Consider the following 16,422-nt stretch of genomic DNA (forward strand, 5'->3'; position numbering starts at 1 on the left):
TATGGTGAGAGAAGCAAGCATAAAAGTCATGACGTCACGTACATACGAAGTATCAGTAAAAGTTGTCCATGTCACATCCTCTTTCCTCCACTCATCTTCTTCTTCTTTCATAGCACATCTTCGCGCTACTCGATTAGCAATAATGCCCCCATTCGCAACCCGCCCGCTAAACTCAACCAAATCTCATCCCATCTTTGCCCAGATCCGCCGCCATCCTTTTATCCTCTTCGGCATCCCTTTTATCGGTATTATTGTTGGCTCATCTTTCGCCCTCCAGGCATTCACCCAGACACGGTATGATTATCAAGAAACAAAGGTAAAAAGCGTGGGGAAGGAGGAAGAACTAGGAATGAAGAGTGGCAGAAGAAAAATAGACCTCAAAGAGGAGTATTATGTGCGTTTTTATTATTTCATATTTTTTCTTTGTAAAGGGAAATCACTAATCGGGTCCATAGAGACTAAACAATCCAACGGGTGATGACTCCTCCCTTGAAAACTCCCTCGCAATGCCCAGTTCCTTCTCTTCTCCTTCATCTCTGGACGCTTCGCTAGCGTCTGCTCCGACGCCACCAAAGAAGAAGAAGTTCTCCATGGCTTCTGTTTCGCAAGATGACTATGAACCCGTACGTGTACCCCGGCCTGTGGGCGTACCCGAGTGGGGTGGGGGAAGAAGCGGAGAGGAAGCTCCAATGAAGGGGTATAGAAAGGAGGATCGATGGGTGTAAGATTGCTTCATTGAGCTGCAAACATCCTGGCCTACTCCTTAGATTTGGGTTTTTTAGTTGTTGTTGTACGATGAGTATATGAACTTGGGTACGGCTGAGAGGGATAAAACTTAGGAAGAAATGGGAGGTTTTGGGATTTTGAAATGCATTACTCAATTGCATCATCGTGCTTTCTAGTCCTTGAATAATCAAATGGTTACATCACTATACCAGTTTTGCCCACTAGTAATAATTATAATGAGACTCGAGACGGGCTATCATTGATCATAACATAATGTTCGTGAGCATCAAAAAAGCCCGAAACTCAATAACTATAAAATACGACTATATCGATACAAACCAAGAATGGTATCTTCGATAACAACGACAACAATTCACAAATTACCCTCTACTCTTTCTTTCCTACTATTACTTGCCCGAATCATGAAAAGATTACCAATTTGGTACTATGTCGGCACTCCAGCCCAGGTTCCAGCCGGTTCTCCTTCCCCAAAAAAGGCTGTGCCCCAACCCCAGCTCTCCACTAGATCAAAGAAATTCGCGCTTCCCTGTTTACCTACCAAAGTCTTCAGACTACCTGGTATAGGAATTTCAAGATTCACATAGCGTGACGCTTTGGCCCATTGACGCTGTGCGTTCGTCTCCCTGTCTCTCTCCATCATGTCTGGCGTTCCACCAACACTAAATGATGGAGGTGATGAAAGGGACGGAGGAGGGCCTAGACCAAGAGGGCGTGATAAGGGATGGAACGGATCTCTACCGAGATAAACACCGGACCCGGCATAATCCAGGGTCACCCTAAACACTGCCCAGAGGAGTACCATTTCCATCAGGACCCACCATACCCAGCGACTCCAGCCGACAGCTTTGTTCATCCCTTTGCCTAAAGTCTGTGATGTCCTTAACGCCAGACTGGTTGGGGAATTTGAAGGGGCGTGTTGATTGTGTTGGTGAAGATGTGGGTGAGAAGTGGAAATGGAGGAGAGAGCAGCAAGCCATGATTGTTGGGCGGTTTGGAGTTTGGAAGAAGCTGTTTGAGTGTGGGTGTGGGCAGAAGTGAGCTGCGGAAGATGGGAATTGTATGTCGTCGACCGCATAGGGATGGATATTCGCCTGTTCACAGCTCTGTCAGCTTTTGTCATCTTGATACGTGCATAAGACACGTAATTCGCCGATATGAAAAGATATGATGCAGACTTACGAAGTAACACTTCTAGCCAACTTGGCGGTCCAACTGATATCTCCAATGTCTCCGTCCATTTTTCCCTCTCTTATCTGCCTCTCAGGACTCGTTCGGCTCTTTGAATTCTTTGGACTTTTGGGACTTTTAGGGTTTTTGTGCCGAGGAGATAAACTCAAAGTCAGAATCGACACATCACCTCTCTCTTCTTCCCTTTTCCCTTTTTTCTCCATTTCATCCTCTCTTTCATAATCCTCTCTATGTATCGTAGCTTCATATCTCAACGGGGAAAACCTCACTCTCCCTGTTTTACTCCCACTCTCACTTGCTATCTGATCTTGATGGCGTGGTGGCTCAGGTTCGCGCTGTGGACGTTGCGGAAAGGGAGTAATGTTCCATGCCCCTGGGGGTCGGGGCGTCGGACCGAGGGCAAGAGTTTGTGAATGAGAATGAGAAGGGGTCGCAAGTTGCTTTTGTACTGGATTGGCATTCGATTGCGAAGAGGGAAGCGGGGTAGGGAATTTGGGAGTTTGGGTCGGGGATTGTGATTGCGACAACGCTCGTGATGATAATAATGTTTGAGGTTGCCGTTGCCCAGGCGAAGTGGTTGTCGAACTGGGTGTGGTACCCGTCTGAAAAGTGGTCGGAGGCGTACGTGCACGACTGTGACGAACGGGCAGGCGGACAGGGGAAGGAGTATGGCGATGGTTCGTGGGCAGAGGAGTACGGGAGCTCCGATCAGAAGAATGATAATTTGACTGTTCCCTCTCTATTGTAACACCCCCGCCTTCCCACACCTCTTCTAAGAATTTCTCTCCTGGGGCATTGTATTTCACCGCTTCATCCTCCATCTGGTATTCTTTTGTTGCCTCCTTGTCTTCGTCTTCATTCAAACGTACAGACAGCGACCGAGAATATGACCTAGATCTTGATGCCGATGCCGATGCCGAGGCATCACTCCCATTGCCAACCATTGGCATCTTTCCCTTTCTCTCCCCACTAAACATCCTCGCCCGTCTTAACGAGTATGTATCAATTTCTTGCTCTTCCTCACTCCCGCTTATAGAATGAGAAGGTAGGTCGGGCAGGGCTGGTGGAGAAGGGGAGCTGGTTGGGAGGCGCCTTGATAATGGGGATGAGTGGGATCTAGAAGCAGCTTGATACAAGCTTTCGCGTGATTGAGAATGTGTGTATAGGTTTTCCCCTCTAGAGGAATCAGGTCTGGCAGTCCCGCTCCTGTCCCTGTGCCCACTCCTATCAACACCATCTTCATACATGATCTCCTCCTCATCGCCCTCAACAGTACTCTCTTCCCATCCCACAGCAGAGACGCCTTCATCCAAGTCTAGTTCCACCTCTGCTCTCACCTCCAGTCCTTTGAGATGCATCGCAAATTCATCGTGGGTTGATGGTAGGGGATCTATACTTGATCGGCGCGGAGTTGGTGGTATAGGGCGGTGTTGATATTTGGGTTCAAGGGGCCGAGGTGAGGTTGGGTAACGGTGTGATGAAGCGGTGGATGGTAGTGCATTTGATGGTGGGGAGGCACGGGACGGGGAATAGGCTGTACGATAATGGCGTCTAGATGCAGATTGGGATAGTTCCTTCTCAAAGTGATGCCGAGAAGGCGAGCTTGGTTCGTGTTCGGATTCGTAATCCTGTTCTATCTCTTTTTCTTTCCTCTTGCTCCTTGAGCGGGATGACTGCGGAACGGGTTGATGTGTTCGTGAAGATGATGATGAGCGAAGCTCAGGATGGGAGGCAATATATGCGTGAAGCTGAGACGGTGGTGATTTTTGTTGGTGTTTGGCTTCTGGTTCGGGTTCTATTACTGCTCGCAAGCCTTCGTCCATATGAGATGTGCCTACGAAGTTCAGTTTGGCCCTTGGTCTACAGACAGAAAAATGACACACTTTGAAGCAACACAGCCGCTCTGGAGGGTAATCTGCCCTGGGCAAAAGCAGGTGATCCTCTTCGTTCTGACCTTCTAGAATAAGGATTTCCAAATCTCGGCGGAGGAGTTGGCGGGCTTTCTTGTTCCGTGACAGAAGACGATCTCGCTGGAGATGCCCCTTCTCTCATCTCTTCTTGGTCCTCCTCTAACTCTTCCTCCTCTATTTCTTCGTCACGAGCGTCCGGTTGAAATTGGCGTGGCCTTGTATATCCCATCCATTGACGAGCCACAACCGTCTCCTTTGATTCGCTTGGGGCTGCCCGACGCACTTCCTCATCCATCTGCCGTAGCAAATCTCTCAGTTTATCGCCCGGCGCCATCTCTCGTTGATGCGGTTGCGGCTCGTCGTCATAGTCAATCAGTTTCCCTTCCTTCACCCCGTTTCCTTTCAGTTCATGACCATCCTCATCGGCATACCCGTAATCATCATCCCCATCGCCATGTCGAGGGACAGCAGTACCTTCGTCGGACCACACTGATGTGCTTGTACTGGGAGCGCGGTTGCCTTCGCGGGGTCGCATGTCGTTCTCACCGGATGTGTCAGACCAGGTGTACGAGAGAGGGGGAGAGGACGTGAGATGGGATGAGGGTGTCGGTGTATGGCGGTTCATTTCTTGAGACTTGTCAACATATCGATGTGGAAAATATATATACTAGATTTGAGCGCGAAGTTGTTTGTTTTCGTCTCGTCGTTCGCGTCAACAAATTAATTAAAACGTGTTATTAACATCAAAAGTTATGACGTGGAAGAATCGCCACACGAGTCTCAATACAACTATCAATCCATCGAAGAACAAGGCTCCCTTCATCTTGTCTTCGAAACTGGTCAAGTTGTTTTCAAAGCTACCTCAACAATTACTTTCTCGCCTCAATATCCACCTAAGACGTCATGGAATTATCCTCCAACACGGACGACGACCTTCGGGATGTCTTTAAACTCCTCTACGCCGACGACGACTGGGCGTTGACTTCAGATTCAGAGCTCGACGATAGTGAACAGTTGGGTAACGCAGATGGGTCTGAAATCGATGTTGCCGATGACGAAGAACAACATACCATACGGATCTATAGCGGGAGGATAACAAAGAAGCGATTATTTTCGGCGTTGGATTCCCTATTATCTCCGGGTTACGAGACCGACACAAAACGACAACGAATATACAACCCTCCTGCCCCATCAATTCCTTCTCTCATCCTTTCTACCCAGCCCATGCCCGCCCTTCCCCTTTCCAAAGTATACGCTCCATTTTCCGCATTAAGTCTCTTATCCCGACTGATGACTTTCCAACCATACACATATTCCCCTCAACACCCGCTGACTCTGTCGCCTGTAAGGGCTGCGATGAAAGGGTGGGTGAATGAGGGACGAGAAGGACTTAAATGCGACGTTTGCGGTGCAAGGTGGGGACTAGGAGGGCTGGAAAAAGTCAGAGATGAGGCGATGAAAAGTAATCTTGGAGAAAGACTGGCAAAGGGGTTCGAAGAACGCCATGAGAAGAATTGCGCGTGGAGAATATGTGCATCCCCAGGTATGTCTCTTTAAATTCTTTCGTCATCTCTTCTTATCTATGATTTCGCAGGAAATCTGTATGAACAACTACGGCATCTCGTTCACCCGCCCATCACCTCCTCCCTTGCTCCTCTCGCGTCTCATCTTTTATTAGAATGCCTCGCCCTCCCTTCCCTTCGTCTTCTGTCTCCTCTGAACCCTCTACAAGTCGAGCGTCTTGTCAGTCTCTTCAAACCTTCTTCTACATTCTCTATTCCTTCTCCTGCCACCGATGTAGCATCCCAGTTAGCCCTCTTCGGCTGGTTCCCTTACCACCCGAACTACCCCACAATACAGATCTCCCTCAACACTCCTTCCAGTCGAACAGAAATCGTATGCTGTCGTATATGCCATCGGCGCATTGGTCTTTGGAACTTTTCCAACGAGAAAGATGGAGTTAAGCGGTTTGATGTACTGAATGAGCACTTGGTTTGGTGCCCTGTGCGAATTCAAGATGGCGAGAAAGAGTGGTGGAGCGAATCGGGATTGCTGGATGGACAGAGCACACAAGCGAAGAGGATTGGAGAGGGTGGCATCAAGGGTTTGGTCAAGGTTAGCGAGAAAATGGAGAAAAGATCCTGGAGGAGATCATGAAGAAGGGCCATGAAACATGTTGTAAATTCGAGAGGTATTGATGGACGGTCTATGCCTTAGTCACTGCCATCTTTAACCCATCCAGCCGGAGAAACATTGGGAATAAACGAACATTCACATGTAAAATCATTCCTAATGGCCTTCCGCACGAGGTTCAAGCTTCGACAGCTCAGCTCGAGCTCATAAGGCGTCTCATCATGGCATATCAAGTGATGCAAGAGAAGTGAAGCCACTGATAGAGTAATACATATTCACAGGTGTCATATCGCACAATTTCTTCCCTTGTCATCGGGTAAGAAAGTGATGGGATTGTAACTAGACTTTACAAACGTCGCTATCAGTACAGCTGCTATCCAAAGTGGCCATGTCCTGGACATCCTGGGTACGATAATACAGCAGCACGCTCTTGACTGGATATACAATAATAGAAGGGCTTCATCAGCGTTTTATTGGGGGAAAGAAGGCGTCAAAGAAACACACCGCGGAGGTCGGAATCTTCCCCTGTCGGAGGACCCTGGGTCCAACCTGTACCACCATTGGACCAATTGTTGATTGTGAATATCATGCTATGCTCCGGTTCTACAAATTCATATCATGTGACACGTCAGTGCTCAGTCTCCAACAGAGAATACCTCGGGAATTTTAAATGTCATAAGACTTACGGTTCTCTGTAGGTGAGTCCTGCTTCGCACCATTGTAATACCTCGTTGTCGAGCTGGATAACCAAGCAATAGTGTAGTTGTTGTACGTCTTACGAGGATCATTGGTGCTTATGTCTGGGAAAGGGGCATTGGTGTGTGCGGAAGTTAGGCTATCGGGATTGTTGGGCTAAGTTTAAAGTGAGGTTCTTGTTAGCTTCCTCTCTTCCGAGTTTCCCGTTTTCGGACTCGCAAAAGACAAAGGAGGGGAATTCATACTTACGTCTCCGTTAGGCTGCAAATCAGAAAAGCTGTCAGTATGGAATCGAGGATCAAAAGAATGTGAAAATAACTTACAGGCCAGTTGCTGTACCAAACTCCATCGGTATCAATCGTCGAGCTAATCACTTCGATATCAAGCTCATCGGCATACTGTGTTGCAATAGAGTGATTCAACCACTATCGGAATGCCGTTTGCATGAGCCATCCTTATCCAGAAAAAAGCAAAAAAAGGGGAAGACTGGTAGGAAAACTTACGAATGCCTGGCAAGTCCCATCCACCCCACTTAGCAACGCCTCCGTCTGGAACACCCCTTCAAACAAATTCGTCTCATTGAACGCAATCTCTGCACACTCCATGTTCGGACTCGCCGTCTGATCCTTTGGCACAGTCAAAACCAGATCCCCTGAATCAATATTCACATTATCCTTATTTCCCCAACACCTATTCCCATTCGCTGCGCCCCCTACATACTCTCCGTCATTCACCACCCAACCCGCAGCCGCGAGACCATCTGTGGCGTCACCATCGGAAAGGGCGGAAAAGGTGTAAGCGAATTTGTAAGGAAAGTACTCGTCGTTGAGCGAGGAGATGGAGTAGCCGCATTTACAGTCGCCTGAAGGGTTGGAGAGAACGAGGTCGGTACCCATCTGAGAACCTTGAGGGTAAGCAGCACTTTGAGCAGATGAAGCACTTGCGGAGACAACACTAGACGCAGATGAGGCGTAATACTGATCCCCAGTAAAAGCTGATGATGCAGCGGCTGAAGTGGCGCTCGCAGCGGACGAATCTGTAGCCGACACAGCGACACCACCACTACTGACACTCGCAGCCTTGGCGGTATTAGCGTCTCCTCCTGCAGCGGTATTGGAACCAGCGAGCAAATTATCGCCAATCACGCTCGTACCCGAAACGTCGCCTGAAGCAGCGACAGTAGCAGCAGCAGTAGTAGCAGCATCAGACGTACCAGCAGCTCGACAAGTGTTGGCAAAGGTTCCTCCCAGGTAAGGGAGGAGGGCTAGCAGAGTGAGGGCCGGCCGCATCTCTATTATTTGTCAGGTAGAGGTGAAGAGCGACGCAGCTGTTTCAGTGTCGTTTTCAGTGGGTTAGTAGGCCAAGACAGTGTCAACCTGGAGTGTAGCTTTGTCGTTCAACGTGGGTAATCCAGTACCGCTATAAACTGAAAAAAAAAGTCACTTCATCACTTACGTAGGTACAAAACTCGTTTGGATTATATATATGCAATCCCATCAAGACCCACTCGCCCCCTGTTTTTCTACTAATATCCCTTAAGTGCGAGACTCGGCGCCGCAAATCGCAGTAAAAAGGGGATGATCTGAAAGGAACTTTTACACGATATCGGTCCTTTCGTTTTTCTTCTTTTCCTCACCTCGGGGTACTTACTCGTACCTCAACATCGTGCATGTTTCACCGTCATGCCATGTTTGGAAGGGTGGGCGACTTTGTCGCGGTACTCTAGTCTCGGTTTGTGTGACTCTTGTGGGCAAAGATAGGACGAGATCGGAGTGTAAAGGAACAAGAAAAGCCAAAAATGCAAATGAATACATACCATGCAAAAGAATACGAACAAACATGTGGGCGCTGGAAAAAAAAAGAAAAAAAAAGAATCTCATCTAGTCTCTATTTGTTTTCCACAACACCCCCACTCGCCTTCTTCTCCTTCCCCAAAAACAACATGGTTCCCAACATCCAAAGCGGTATCCAAGCCACATAAAACCCCACCCACCCAAAATTCCCCAACTCTCTCCATTCCCTTTCCAAATCCACTTTTCCAAACCCTTGCATTGCTAATCCTATGGCCAACGGAGTCACCGCCAGCGTGACGAGGCGGGGCCATTTTCCAGGGAGACGGAGGTAGAGATGGGCGAGGAATGCGAGGAAGATGGATTGCGGAAAGTTTACCATTGCGAGTGTGGGGATGAGCGCGCCGTAGAGGAGGAGAGACATTGATTCCAGGGATTTGTGCGCCAGGCCGCGGGGGCGAGGGAAGAATAGGAACGTGGGGAAGAACAAGTAGGTCGGTAATCCGGTCACCCAAAGCAAAAGGGCTGAACCAAACGCAAAGGACATGTATACCAGCCCTTCCAGCGGGGAGGGACAGTCGAATCCACCGACGGTCAAACTTGCGCCCAACAGAACCGCCGCAGGGAGGTAGTTGCCGACGGGGATAAAGTGGTTAGGGCTAGGGAGGAGGTAGAAGAAGTACGAGGCGTGAAGTCGTTCGAGGAGGTTGTTGAATGAGCGGAGTGTGGATTCGAGGGTGCGGCCGAGGGTGTGGAAGCCGTGAGGACCGGTTGCGGGGGTACAGTATAATGTGAGAGAGTCGATACGGTACCTAGCTGTTGTTAGTATTTTATTTTATTTCTCCTCCTTTTTTTTCCCGGTACGTACTTTGCGAGTGAACCATGTCCGGCACTAGCCCTGCCCAGAGCAGCATACGCGAAATGATGAAGCAAATGTTTTGCGCCAAGTAGGTACTTTCCCAGCCAGGCAATTCCGTGTAAAGGCTCATCGGGAATGTCGTGGTATCGCAAAGGCACTTGTCCGGTATACTGAGCGACTCTAGAAACGGTGTTGATCACATCTTGGTTAGGTAATCGACCGTTTGTGCCCTCTACACCACAGACTATCAGAATCTGTCTTGTAGAATACATGGGATGGGGCTCACCGTAAAAGACGCCAAGGTGGGAAAATGAGTGGCCGGGGTAATCAATGTTGAGACCGGTCCAAATGACACCAGAGAACAAGGAGTGGTACTGCTCCATAAACTGGGCAAGACCCGATTGGCACTCCTCTCCGACAACGAGAACAAAATCAAATGCCCAATGATTTTGGCCTAGCACCAATTGTCAGCTAAAGCAGGATTATTAAGCCAACAAAGAACCTGTCTGACCTCTTAGAAAATCTCCCATGGCTAGCAGCGTGGCCACCCCTCGAAGGTTCTCGCCTCCATCCCTCGATAGCCAATTTGCAGAGACCAAGATCGTTTCCATCCCTGTAGCTCGAGGCGGCGTGACGTGCGCATAGGTTGCAGTGGTGGTGTTACCGGTATGCAAGCCGGCTGCAGAGAACGCATTCTGAAGGTAATCGGTTCGTCTTCAAATGATCGTCAACTTTATCGTCTGTTAACGACCTAGAGAGGGAGCTCACTCTGTAAAAGTAGAGTTTGAACTTGATAATCGTTCGAGCTCGCCGAGGTATACATCTGCTTTGTGCACATTCGCCCAGTCAAAGTACACTGCAACCTGCGCTGGCTGAAGGGCATGCTCATCCACATATGTCCTCTTCCACAGCCCTTCATACGGTAGCGCGAGTAGCCAAAGGACGCCTATGAATGTCAAGGCAGCTCTGTTTTGGAAATGAGTGTCAGGCATCGGATGCGGCGCTGCGCGAAAGTGGTGTTACTGACTGTATCTTGGAGACGTTCTTCCAGAATATCCGGGACAGCTTTTGGCGGCGGGCGATTGTCTTTGCGAGAGCGACATGTTCTGCTGTGTAGTTGACGCTGTTTGGGTCCGGCGGTGGTGGTGGATTGCGCCTGCGGAACCGGGCGAGAAGGGACATGAGATAGAGTTGAAGACTGTCAGCGACAATGCACCGTGACGATCGGCCCTAGGATGCCCGACTGTCGGGAGATGGGTGAGAAGAGTGGGCAGGAGAGTCGATCGCGGATATATGCTTATAGGCAATAGAGTATTTGTAATTGTAATCGCAATCGTACTGTAATTGTAACTGCCAGTGGCTGAGCGGTAGTCACCGTGCTTGGTAGTGCCGTCCCGGGGGGCTTTGCATGGCTGAGCTTGTCCATCTAGCTTTCAGCACGGCGCGGCGGCCGGGGGACAGATGTATAAACAGCCCAGTCATCTGATCCCGGCTGGCTGCAAGCGACGCAGACATCGTCATGCAATGAGCCTGCAGACTCTGACTGCGGATCGCGGTGAAGCCTTGCTGGCTTCTTGGCGGCCATCCATGCTCGCTGTCCATTCGGATTCCTCGTCGCTCTTCATCTTCACTCATCCACTGCAGCCGCAGCAGCGTCGACTATAAAGCTACTCGATACCACACCCACACAGCCAGCGTAACCTTCCTAGCGTCCCTTGTAGCACCGCACTATCTACAATCGCCCATTCATTGGCATCGACACGACTCTTATACATCAAGACACGCCACAGCAAGGCATAGCATAGCGTTTGGTTCAGCGAGCGTCCGTCTTGTATAGTACACCACCCTGGCCCGTCCTTTGTCCTCTTCTTTTCAAACGGCAATCGGCAGCATTCAGCAGCATTCATTTTTTCACCCAAGAGCAAGAAACGCACGGCTTGTCGAGTCCCTTGAGACTGACAGTTACAAGAGTACCATGTGGAGAACGACGAAGCAATGGAGGCCTCCGCCTATACACCTCCTATTGTGGCTCGTCTTGGTCGTCGTGGTGGGACTCTTGACACCAGTAGATGGTCTGTCTTTCCCCCTGTCCTCTGGCTTGATGCTAAAACTTTTTTTTTTCTCGACAGCCCGATCACCCCACCCTGCCCCTCTGCGGAGAGCAACAACAGCCACCTCTCACTTATCCATCCTCCCTCGCAGGCCTAAAAACGGGCTCGTCCCACGACACTCGACCCTTCTCCCTCCGCCACCGTCTACTCTCAAACATTCCGATACCCTCGTCCTTACCCTCGACCTTCCTGATCTCTTACCTTTTGAAGTAAAACTATTTGTAAAACCCTCGGAACACATGTTCCACCCTGATGCCCGGATAAAACATGGGGAACAAGTTATTGGAGAATTGAGAGAAGAAGATTGGAGACTGTATACCGGTGAAGTAGTCCACCCAAGCTACATTGACAGATTGACCACTCTCCATGCTATTGGAGCTCACCAGCCGCTGTCCGAGAGGTCACAGATCCTCGGCCGAGCGAGCGTGATCGTTCACCATCCCGGCGATCTTGACGGACATGATGCAGTATGGGAAGGGTCATTCACCGTCGGCGGAGAGCTGTACAATGTAGTGACCAGGGAGAATTATGAGAGGGTGAAGACATGGGAAGATGTCAATGTCCAAGGTATGGGCCGAATGGTCATTTTCCGGCAAAGTGACATGAGGCACGACCAAGGCACCAACAAAACAATACCTTCTTGTTCCCACGACTCATTGGCATTCAACGATCTCTCCAACCCCGTATTCAACACGTTCTCCACCCATGATACCTCTTCCTACTCCTTCCTCAACCCTTTGGGCATGTTCTGGAAAAGAGACGATACCGGCGGTATGACCGGTTCGTCCAACTATATCAGCACGATCAACGATACCAGCGGTTGCCCCGATACCCAAAAGATTGTCTACATGGGCGTCGCTCTCGACTGCAACTACGTTGCCGCTTATGGTTCCCCTGACGCCGCCCGAACCCAAGTGCTCAACAACTGGAACCAAGTTTCAGCACTCTATAAATCAGCCTTCAAAATCTCCCTCGGTATCATCGAGCTCCAAGTACAAAACATCACCTGCCCCTCTACGCCCGTATCAGGGGAAGAATGGAACGTGGGGTGCGATGCGAACATTACCCTCGATACCAGATTGGGCGATTTCAGCGCGTGGAGAGGAGCCAAGGGGGACGATGGAGCCGGTCTTTGGCATCTGATGAGTGCGTGCCCGACAGACTCGGAAGTCGGGGTAGCGTGGCTCGGGACGTTGTGTCAGACGGATAGCTCGGAGCAGAGTTCCGGCACGGTTTCGGGCACGGGGATTAGTACCGCTACCAAGACGGAATGGAGTTTGATCGCTCATGAAATCGGGCATGGGTAGGTGTCTTGGTCCTGCCTTGGTATGTTTGCTGACAATGTGGGATAGGTTTGGCGCCATTCATGATTGTACATCAGGCTGCTCTCTCTCTGGCTCTTGCTGTCCCTTGACAACATCCACATGCGATGCAAACGGTCAATTTATCATGAACCCCACCACATCCACGACAGAACAAACGTTCTCGGGGTGTACATTGGGAAATATATGCAGTAATATTGGGAATAGAGCCGTGTCGACCAGCTGTATAGAAACGCCGGGAGCTAGAGATGTGATCAGTCTACAGCAATGTGGTAGTGAGTTTCTCTTCCCCCCCACACACTCCCTCCTTTTTATCGGTCATGGAACGTGCTGATGGAGAGATAGATGGGATTGTGGAAGATGGAGAGGATTGTGATCCGGGAGGAAATACGACTTCAACATGCTGCGACTCTTCCAGTAAGTTCAAAAGTCTTCCCATCCCATATTTCTAAAGTCAAATGACTAATCCCCTCGTTAAAAAGCCTGTAAATTCACCTCTGGCGCCGTCTGCGACCCTTCCAACTCTGCATGCTGTACCTCCTCTTGCCAATACTCACCGTCCAACACCACCTGCCGCCCGGCCGTGAACGATATCTGCGACTACGCCGAATACTGTACCGGCACCTCTGCGAGCTGTCCAGAGGATAAGACGGCAGAAGACGGGACAAGCTGTGGATCGGATGGCTTGGAGTGTGCGAGCGGGACGTGTACCAGTTTGGATAAGCAGTGTAGTACGGCGGGGGCGACTATGGGTTTGAGTGAAGCGTGTGGGCAAAGGGATGATACGAGCTGTGTGGTCACGTGTAAGGATCCGAATTCGACGTGAGTAAAAAAAAAAAAAAGAACAATGGCTCGGGTCGGGTCGAGAAGAGAGGTTTAACATTCTGTTTTTTTTAGGAGTTCTTGTGTGGTACTTCAAACTCCTCTTGTGGATGGGTCTCCGTGCGGTAAGTCCCCCGGTTGCTCTTTTCAAAAGGTAAAAAAATGAGAAGAGCACGTGGACTGATTATTCATTTCGTGTCAGGTTACGGCGGCCATTGTTACAACCAGACATGTGAATCCGGATCATGGCAAGCTACCGTTGCCGCATGGTACAGACAAAACCTCCAAATCGCAATCCCAGTCACAATCATCGCCGGGTTGATCATCCTCGCCATCCTGTTTTTCATCGCGCGCTGCATCTATCGCTCCTGTTGCGGTCGTCGAGGTGCCCGTGCCGGTGGCGCCGCCCGAAATACAAAATACGTACCAGCAAACGGAGATGCGTACTATGGGCCCCCGCCAACCCAGTCGGGCGGCGGAGCGATGCCAATGTCGGCCGTGGCTGCGCCCCAACCGGCTTTGCAAAGGGGTTACGAGTCCCGTGCGTCGGTGGAACCGTTGATGGCTGGTTCCGGTTCCGGAGTTGGTGCGGGGTATGGTAGACCGAACACCGACTACGACCACGACCACCGTCAGGTCTATCCTCCAGGTCAGAGGTATTCGCAGGGGTATGGAGATACGTTTGAGGGACAAGGATACGAGTACAACCAAGCGCCGCAGTATAGCTCGTTTGCGCCGGGTACAGGTGGAGGAGGGGGAGGAGGAGGAGTATACGGCCAGACGGGTGGATGGGTGGATGATAGGACGTGGAATGGACAATATTATGGACGTCAGGAGGCTTATGGGAGGTAATCGACCATTTTTGGGTTTCAGAGGACAAATGTGAAGGTGACTGTTACGTAGTAAGGGGGGGTGAATTTGATCTAATGGAAAGGATATTGTGACGTCTTATAGCTGTGTATACATCATATCATCTCTTGCAACAATTGTAAACTGTAGTCATGGGCTGTCAAGAAGAATGACCCAAGGGGGTTTTACCATGCATTCCCTTGAATTGGAAACGATCCTTCTTATGGCCCCCTTGAAATCTAGTGTCCCGAGTCCTATCCATCCTAAATGGAACGAAGGATAGGAGTGTGGACACCAGAAGGTGTTTGTACGCCAGAAGGTGTAGGAGTCGGCACTTTGCCATTGTCGTATTCGTGGATGAAGCGCACAAGGTCCAACAATCGACAGGCGTAACCATACTCATTATCTGAATGTCGTTTTGAAATCAGTCTTCAACAACGCCTGACCCAAAAAAAGAATGGCAAGATCGCCGTATGATTGTAACTCACCATACCAAGCAATAATCTTAAAGACCCTATCATTCAACATGACGCTCGCAGCCGAGTCTACGATACAGCTATGCTGCCATCCCAAAAAGTCGCGGGAAACGAGCTCATCATCGTTGACACAAAGAACGTTGGCTAACGGGCCAAGGCTGCTAAGGCCCGTAGAAGCCTCGCGGATAGGTCGGAAGAGTTCTTCTTTGGAAGCGACAGGTTTATTCAGGCGAACAGTAAGGTCGACCATGGAGACGTTGTCGACTGGTACACGGACGGAAACGCCTACAGAGAGAGGTCATCGGTTAGCAAATTGGGTCTTGAATGAGTCAAGCTGGAGATTCGATAAATGAATACGTACCTGTGAATTTTCCAGCTAGTTCGGGAAGGACTAGTTGGACAGCTGTGGCGGCACCGGTGGTTGTAGGGATGATGTTTGATCCAACACCACGACCTGGTAACATGTCTGTTAGCCGAGATGACTTTATTTAATACCTGATGTTTGGAACCCACCTAAACGACGGTTCTTCTTACTGTAACCGTCAAGAATGGGTTGGGAGGAGGTCGAAGCATGAACCTGAAGACGAGCTGTCAGCATTTTGAGGTGTCGGGCCAGTTACAGAACGTTGCTTACTGTTGTCATCATTCCAAATTCGATACCGAAAGCACGATTTAAAACCTTTGCCAGAGGCGCAAGGCAGTTGGTCTGGAGGGCGTCGATCAATAAACAATACAGCTGGATAGACTATTACTCACGGTGCAGCTTGCATTTGAGACAACCGACATTGAAGAGTCGTAATCCTTTCGGTTCACCCCAACGACGATTGTCTTCGCGTCCCTTCATAGCCAGTTATTAAAATGGTCTGATATGGGATATGGTAAAAGAACCTACTTTGAAGGTGCGGAGATTACAACCTTCCTCGCCCCACTCTTGATATGAGCACTCGCTGTAGCCACCGTAGTCATTTTCCCTGTAGATTCAACGACATACTCTACACCGGCGGACTTCCAGTCGAGCAGTAAGGGGTCTCGCTGGCTGAACAGCTCAATCCTTCTATCTTTATAATAGAGTGCACCGTCTTTGATAGAAAGGTCGTTGGCGTGTCTTGAAGTTCCATGAGTGGAATCATATTTGATAGCATGCAAGAGGTAATCAATCGAAGGAGCAGTGTGGTTAATAGCGACGACTATATGATGGGATTAGATTAGAACCTGATGATACTTTTTCCACGTACCAATAAGGTCATCTCTTTCCAAAGAGGCTCGGAAAGCAGCACGTCCGATACGACCAAATCCATTAATACCAACCCGACAAGGAGGGAAGAAAGTGTCTTGAAAGTGCGCAAGCAAAGGATTGGTCATCGCTGCGATTTGTTGTGTAAAATGATGTGGCTGTGAGAGGGCTTGCGGGAAGATAATTTCATCTTGTCATGAATGAACTTCCAAGTTGATTTATATGAAATGTATGGCCACCATTCGAGGAGAGTCAAGACGGAAGACGGAACGGCGCCGAAGAGGC

General features: G+C 49.7%; 7 protein-coding genes across 7 annotated transcripts; 3 read left to right on the plus strand and 4 right to left on the minus strand.

Moving 5' to 3' along the window:
* The first annotated feature begins 104 nt into the window (after nucleotides 1-104).
* Nucleotides 105-895, plus strand: CNI00260 (conserved hypothetical protein). The gene is made up of 2 exons (XM_572728.2): nucleotides 105-394; nucleotides 456-895. The coding sequence occupies exons 1-2, from the start codon at nucleotides 143-145 to the stop codon at nucleotides 723-725; spliced, it is 522 nt and encodes a 173-aa protein (XP_572728.1). The 5' UTR covers nucleotides 105-142; the 3' UTR covers nucleotides 726-895.
* Nucleotides 896-920: 25 nt separating this feature from the next.
* CNI00270 (hypothetical protein) lies at nucleotides 921-4,487 on the minus strand. Its single transcript, XM_572967.2, has 3 exons — nucleotides 3,819-4,487; nucleotides 1,927-3,769; nucleotides 921-1,838 (listed from the first exon to the last, which is right to left on the minus strand). Exons 1-3 carry the CDS (start codon nucleotides 4,468-4,470, stop codon nucleotides 1,172-1,174), a joined length of 3,162 nt encoding a protein of 1,053 aa, XP_572967.1. The 5' UTR covers nucleotides 4,471-4,487; the 3' UTR covers nucleotides 921-1,171.
* Nucleotides 4,488-4,683: 196 nt separating this feature from the next.
* On the plus strand, nucleotides 4,684-6,952 carry CNI00280 (expressed protein). Its single transcript, XM_024657765.1, has 4 exons — nucleotides 4,684-5,388; nucleotides 5,440-6,676; nucleotides 6,742-6,841; nucleotides 6,935-6,952. The coding sequence occupies exons 1-2, from the start codon at nucleotides 4,749-4,751 to the stop codon at nucleotides 6,000-6,002; spliced, it is 1,203 nt and encodes a 400-aa protein (XP_024513553.1). The 5' UTR covers nucleotides 4,684-4,748; the 3' UTR covers nucleotides 6,003-6,676; nucleotides 6,742-6,841; nucleotides 6,935-6,952.
* On the minus strand, nucleotides 6,172-8,098 carry CNI00290 (hypothetical protein). The gene is made up of 6 exons (XM_024657766.1): nucleotides 7,178-8,098; nucleotides 6,998-7,099; nucleotides 6,924-6,935; nucleotides 6,665-6,830; nucleotides 6,483-6,581; nucleotides 6,172-6,412 (listed from the first exon to the last, which is right to left on the minus strand). Exons 1-6 carry the CDS (start codon nucleotides 7,961-7,963, stop codon nucleotides 6,318-6,320), a joined length of 1,260 nt encoding a protein of 419 aa, XP_024513561.1. The 5' UTR covers nucleotides 7,964-8,098; the 3' UTR covers nucleotides 6,172-6,317.
* A 369-nt stretch (nucleotides 8,099-8,467) lies between these two features.
* CNI00300 (GPI-anchor transamidase, putative) lies at nucleotides 8,468-10,619 on the minus strand. Its single transcript, XM_572769.2, has 6 exons — nucleotides 10,351-10,619; nucleotides 10,092-10,289; nucleotides 9,835-10,037; nucleotides 9,610-9,777; nucleotides 9,333-9,555; nucleotides 8,468-9,276 (listed from the first exon to the last, which is right to left on the minus strand). Exons 1-6 carry the CDS (start codon nucleotides 10,503-10,505, stop codon nucleotides 8,562-8,564), a joined length of 1,662 nt encoding a protein of 553 aa, XP_572769.1. The 5' UTR covers nucleotides 10,506-10,619; the 3' UTR covers nucleotides 8,468-8,561.
* A 220-nt stretch (nucleotides 10,620-10,839) lies between these two features.
* Nucleotides 10,840-14,637, plus strand: CNI00310 (conserved hypothetical protein). Its single transcript, XM_572764.2, has 7 exons — nucleotides 10,840-11,395; nucleotides 11,453-12,737; nucleotides 12,787-13,031; nucleotides 13,102-13,173; nucleotides 13,239-13,578; nucleotides 13,654-13,703; nucleotides 13,781-14,637. The coding sequence occupies exons 1-7, from the start codon at nucleotides 11,299-11,301 to the stop codon at nucleotides 14,428-14,430; spliced, it is 2,739 nt and encodes a 912-aa protein (XP_572764.1). The 5' UTR covers nucleotides 10,840-11,298; the 3' UTR covers nucleotides 14,431-14,637.
* Nucleotides 14,533-16,383, minus strand: CNI00320 (glyceraldehyde 3-phosphate dehydrogenase, putative). Its single transcript, XM_572768.2, has 8 exons — nucleotides 16,139-16,383; nucleotides 15,796-16,090; nucleotides 15,660-15,741; nucleotides 15,538-15,609; nucleotides 15,417-15,480; nucleotides 15,265-15,357; nucleotides 14,916-15,188; nucleotides 14,533-14,833 (listed from the first exon to the last, which is right to left on the minus strand). The coding sequence occupies exons 1-8, from the start codon at nucleotides 16,263-16,265 to the stop codon at nucleotides 14,691-14,693; spliced, it is 1,149 nt and encodes a 382-aa protein (XP_572768.1). The 5' UTR covers nucleotides 16,266-16,383; the 3' UTR covers nucleotides 14,533-14,690.
* Nucleotides 16,384-16,422: the final 39 nt, after the last annotated feature.

This window comes from Cryptococcus neoformans (assembly GCF_000091045.1).
Source record: "Cryptococcus neoformans var. neoformans JEC21 chromosome 9 sequence".
NCBI classification, from domain to species: Eukaryota; Fungi; Basidiomycota; class Tremellomycetes; order Tremellales; family Cryptococcaceae; genus Cryptococcus; species Cryptococcus deneoformans.

Coding starts and splice junctions, on each gene's coding strand:
- CNI00310 (XM_572764.2), top strand. CDS start 11,299: ATGTGGAGAACGACGAAGCAATGGAGGCCTCCGCCTATACACCTCCTA. Junction 12,738..12,786: donor GCTCATGAAATCGGGCATGG/GTAGGTGTCTTG, acceptor AATGTGGGATAG/GTTTGGCGCCATTCATGATT. Junction 13,704..13,780: donor TGTGGATGGGTCTCCGTGCG/GTAAGTCCCCCG, acceptor ATTTCGTGTCAG/GTTACGGCGGCCATTGTTAC.
- CNI00320 (XM_572768.2), bottom strand. CDS start 16,265: ATGACCAATCCTTTGCTTGCGCACTTTCAAGACACTTTCTTCCCTCCT. Junction 15,610..15,659: donor TCTCAAATGCAAGCTGCACC/GTGAGTAATAGT, acceptor GACGCCCTCCAG/ACCAACTGCCTTGCGCCTCT. Junction 14,834..14,915: donor TAAGATTATTGCTTGGTATG/GTGAGTTACAAT, acceptor AACGACATTCAG/ATAATGAGTATGGTTACGCC.
- CNI00290 (XM_024657766.1), bottom strand. CDS start 7,963: ATGCGGCCGGCCCTCACTCTGCTAGCCCTCCTCCCTTACCTGGGAGGA. Junction 6,582..6,664: donor GGACTCACCTACAGAGAACC/GTAAGTCTTATG, acceptor ATGAATTTGTAG/AACCGGAGCATAGCATGATA. Junction 6,413..6,482: donor GGAAGATTCCGACCTCCGCG/GTGTGTTTCTTT, acceptor TTGTATATCCAG/TCAAGAGCGTGCTGCTGTAT.
- CNI00270 (XM_572967.2), bottom strand. CDS start 4,470: ATGAACCGCCATACACCGACACCCTCATCCCATCTCACGTCCTCTCCC. Junction 3,770..3,818: donor AGCGGCTGTGTTGCTTCAAA/GTGTGTCATTTT, acceptor TGAACTTCGTAG/GCACATCTCATATGGACGAA. Junction 1,839..1,926: donor TTGGCTAGAAGTGTTACTTC/GTAAGTCTGCAT, acceptor AGCTGTGAACAG/GCGAATATCCATCCCTATGC.
- CNI00280 (XM_024657765.1), top strand. CDS start 4,749: ATGGAATTATCCTCCAACACGGACGACGACCTTCGGGATGTCTTTAAA. Junction 5,389..5,439: donor GAGAATATGTGCATCCCCAG/GTATGTCTCTTT, acceptor ATGATTTCGCAG/GAAATCTGTATGAACAACTA.
- CNI00260 (XM_572728.2), top strand. CDS start 143: ATGCCCCCATTCGCAACCCGCCCGCTAAACTCAACCAAATCTCATCCC. Junction 395..455: donor ACCTCAAAGAGGAGTATTAT/GTGCGTTTTTAT, acceptor TCGGGTCCATAG/AGACTAAACAATCCAACGGG.
- CNI00300 (XM_572769.2), bottom strand. CDS start 10,505: ATGTCCCTTCTCGCCCGGTTCCGCAGGCGCAATCCACCACCACCGCCG. Junction 10,038..10,091: donor TCAAACTCTACTTTTACAGA/GTGAGCTCCCTC, acceptor GATCATTTGAAG/ACGAACCGATTACCTTCAGA. Junction 9,778..9,834: donor CATGGGAGATTTTCTAAGAG/GTCAGACAGGTT, acceptor AATTGGTGCTAG/GCCAAAATCATTGGGCATTT.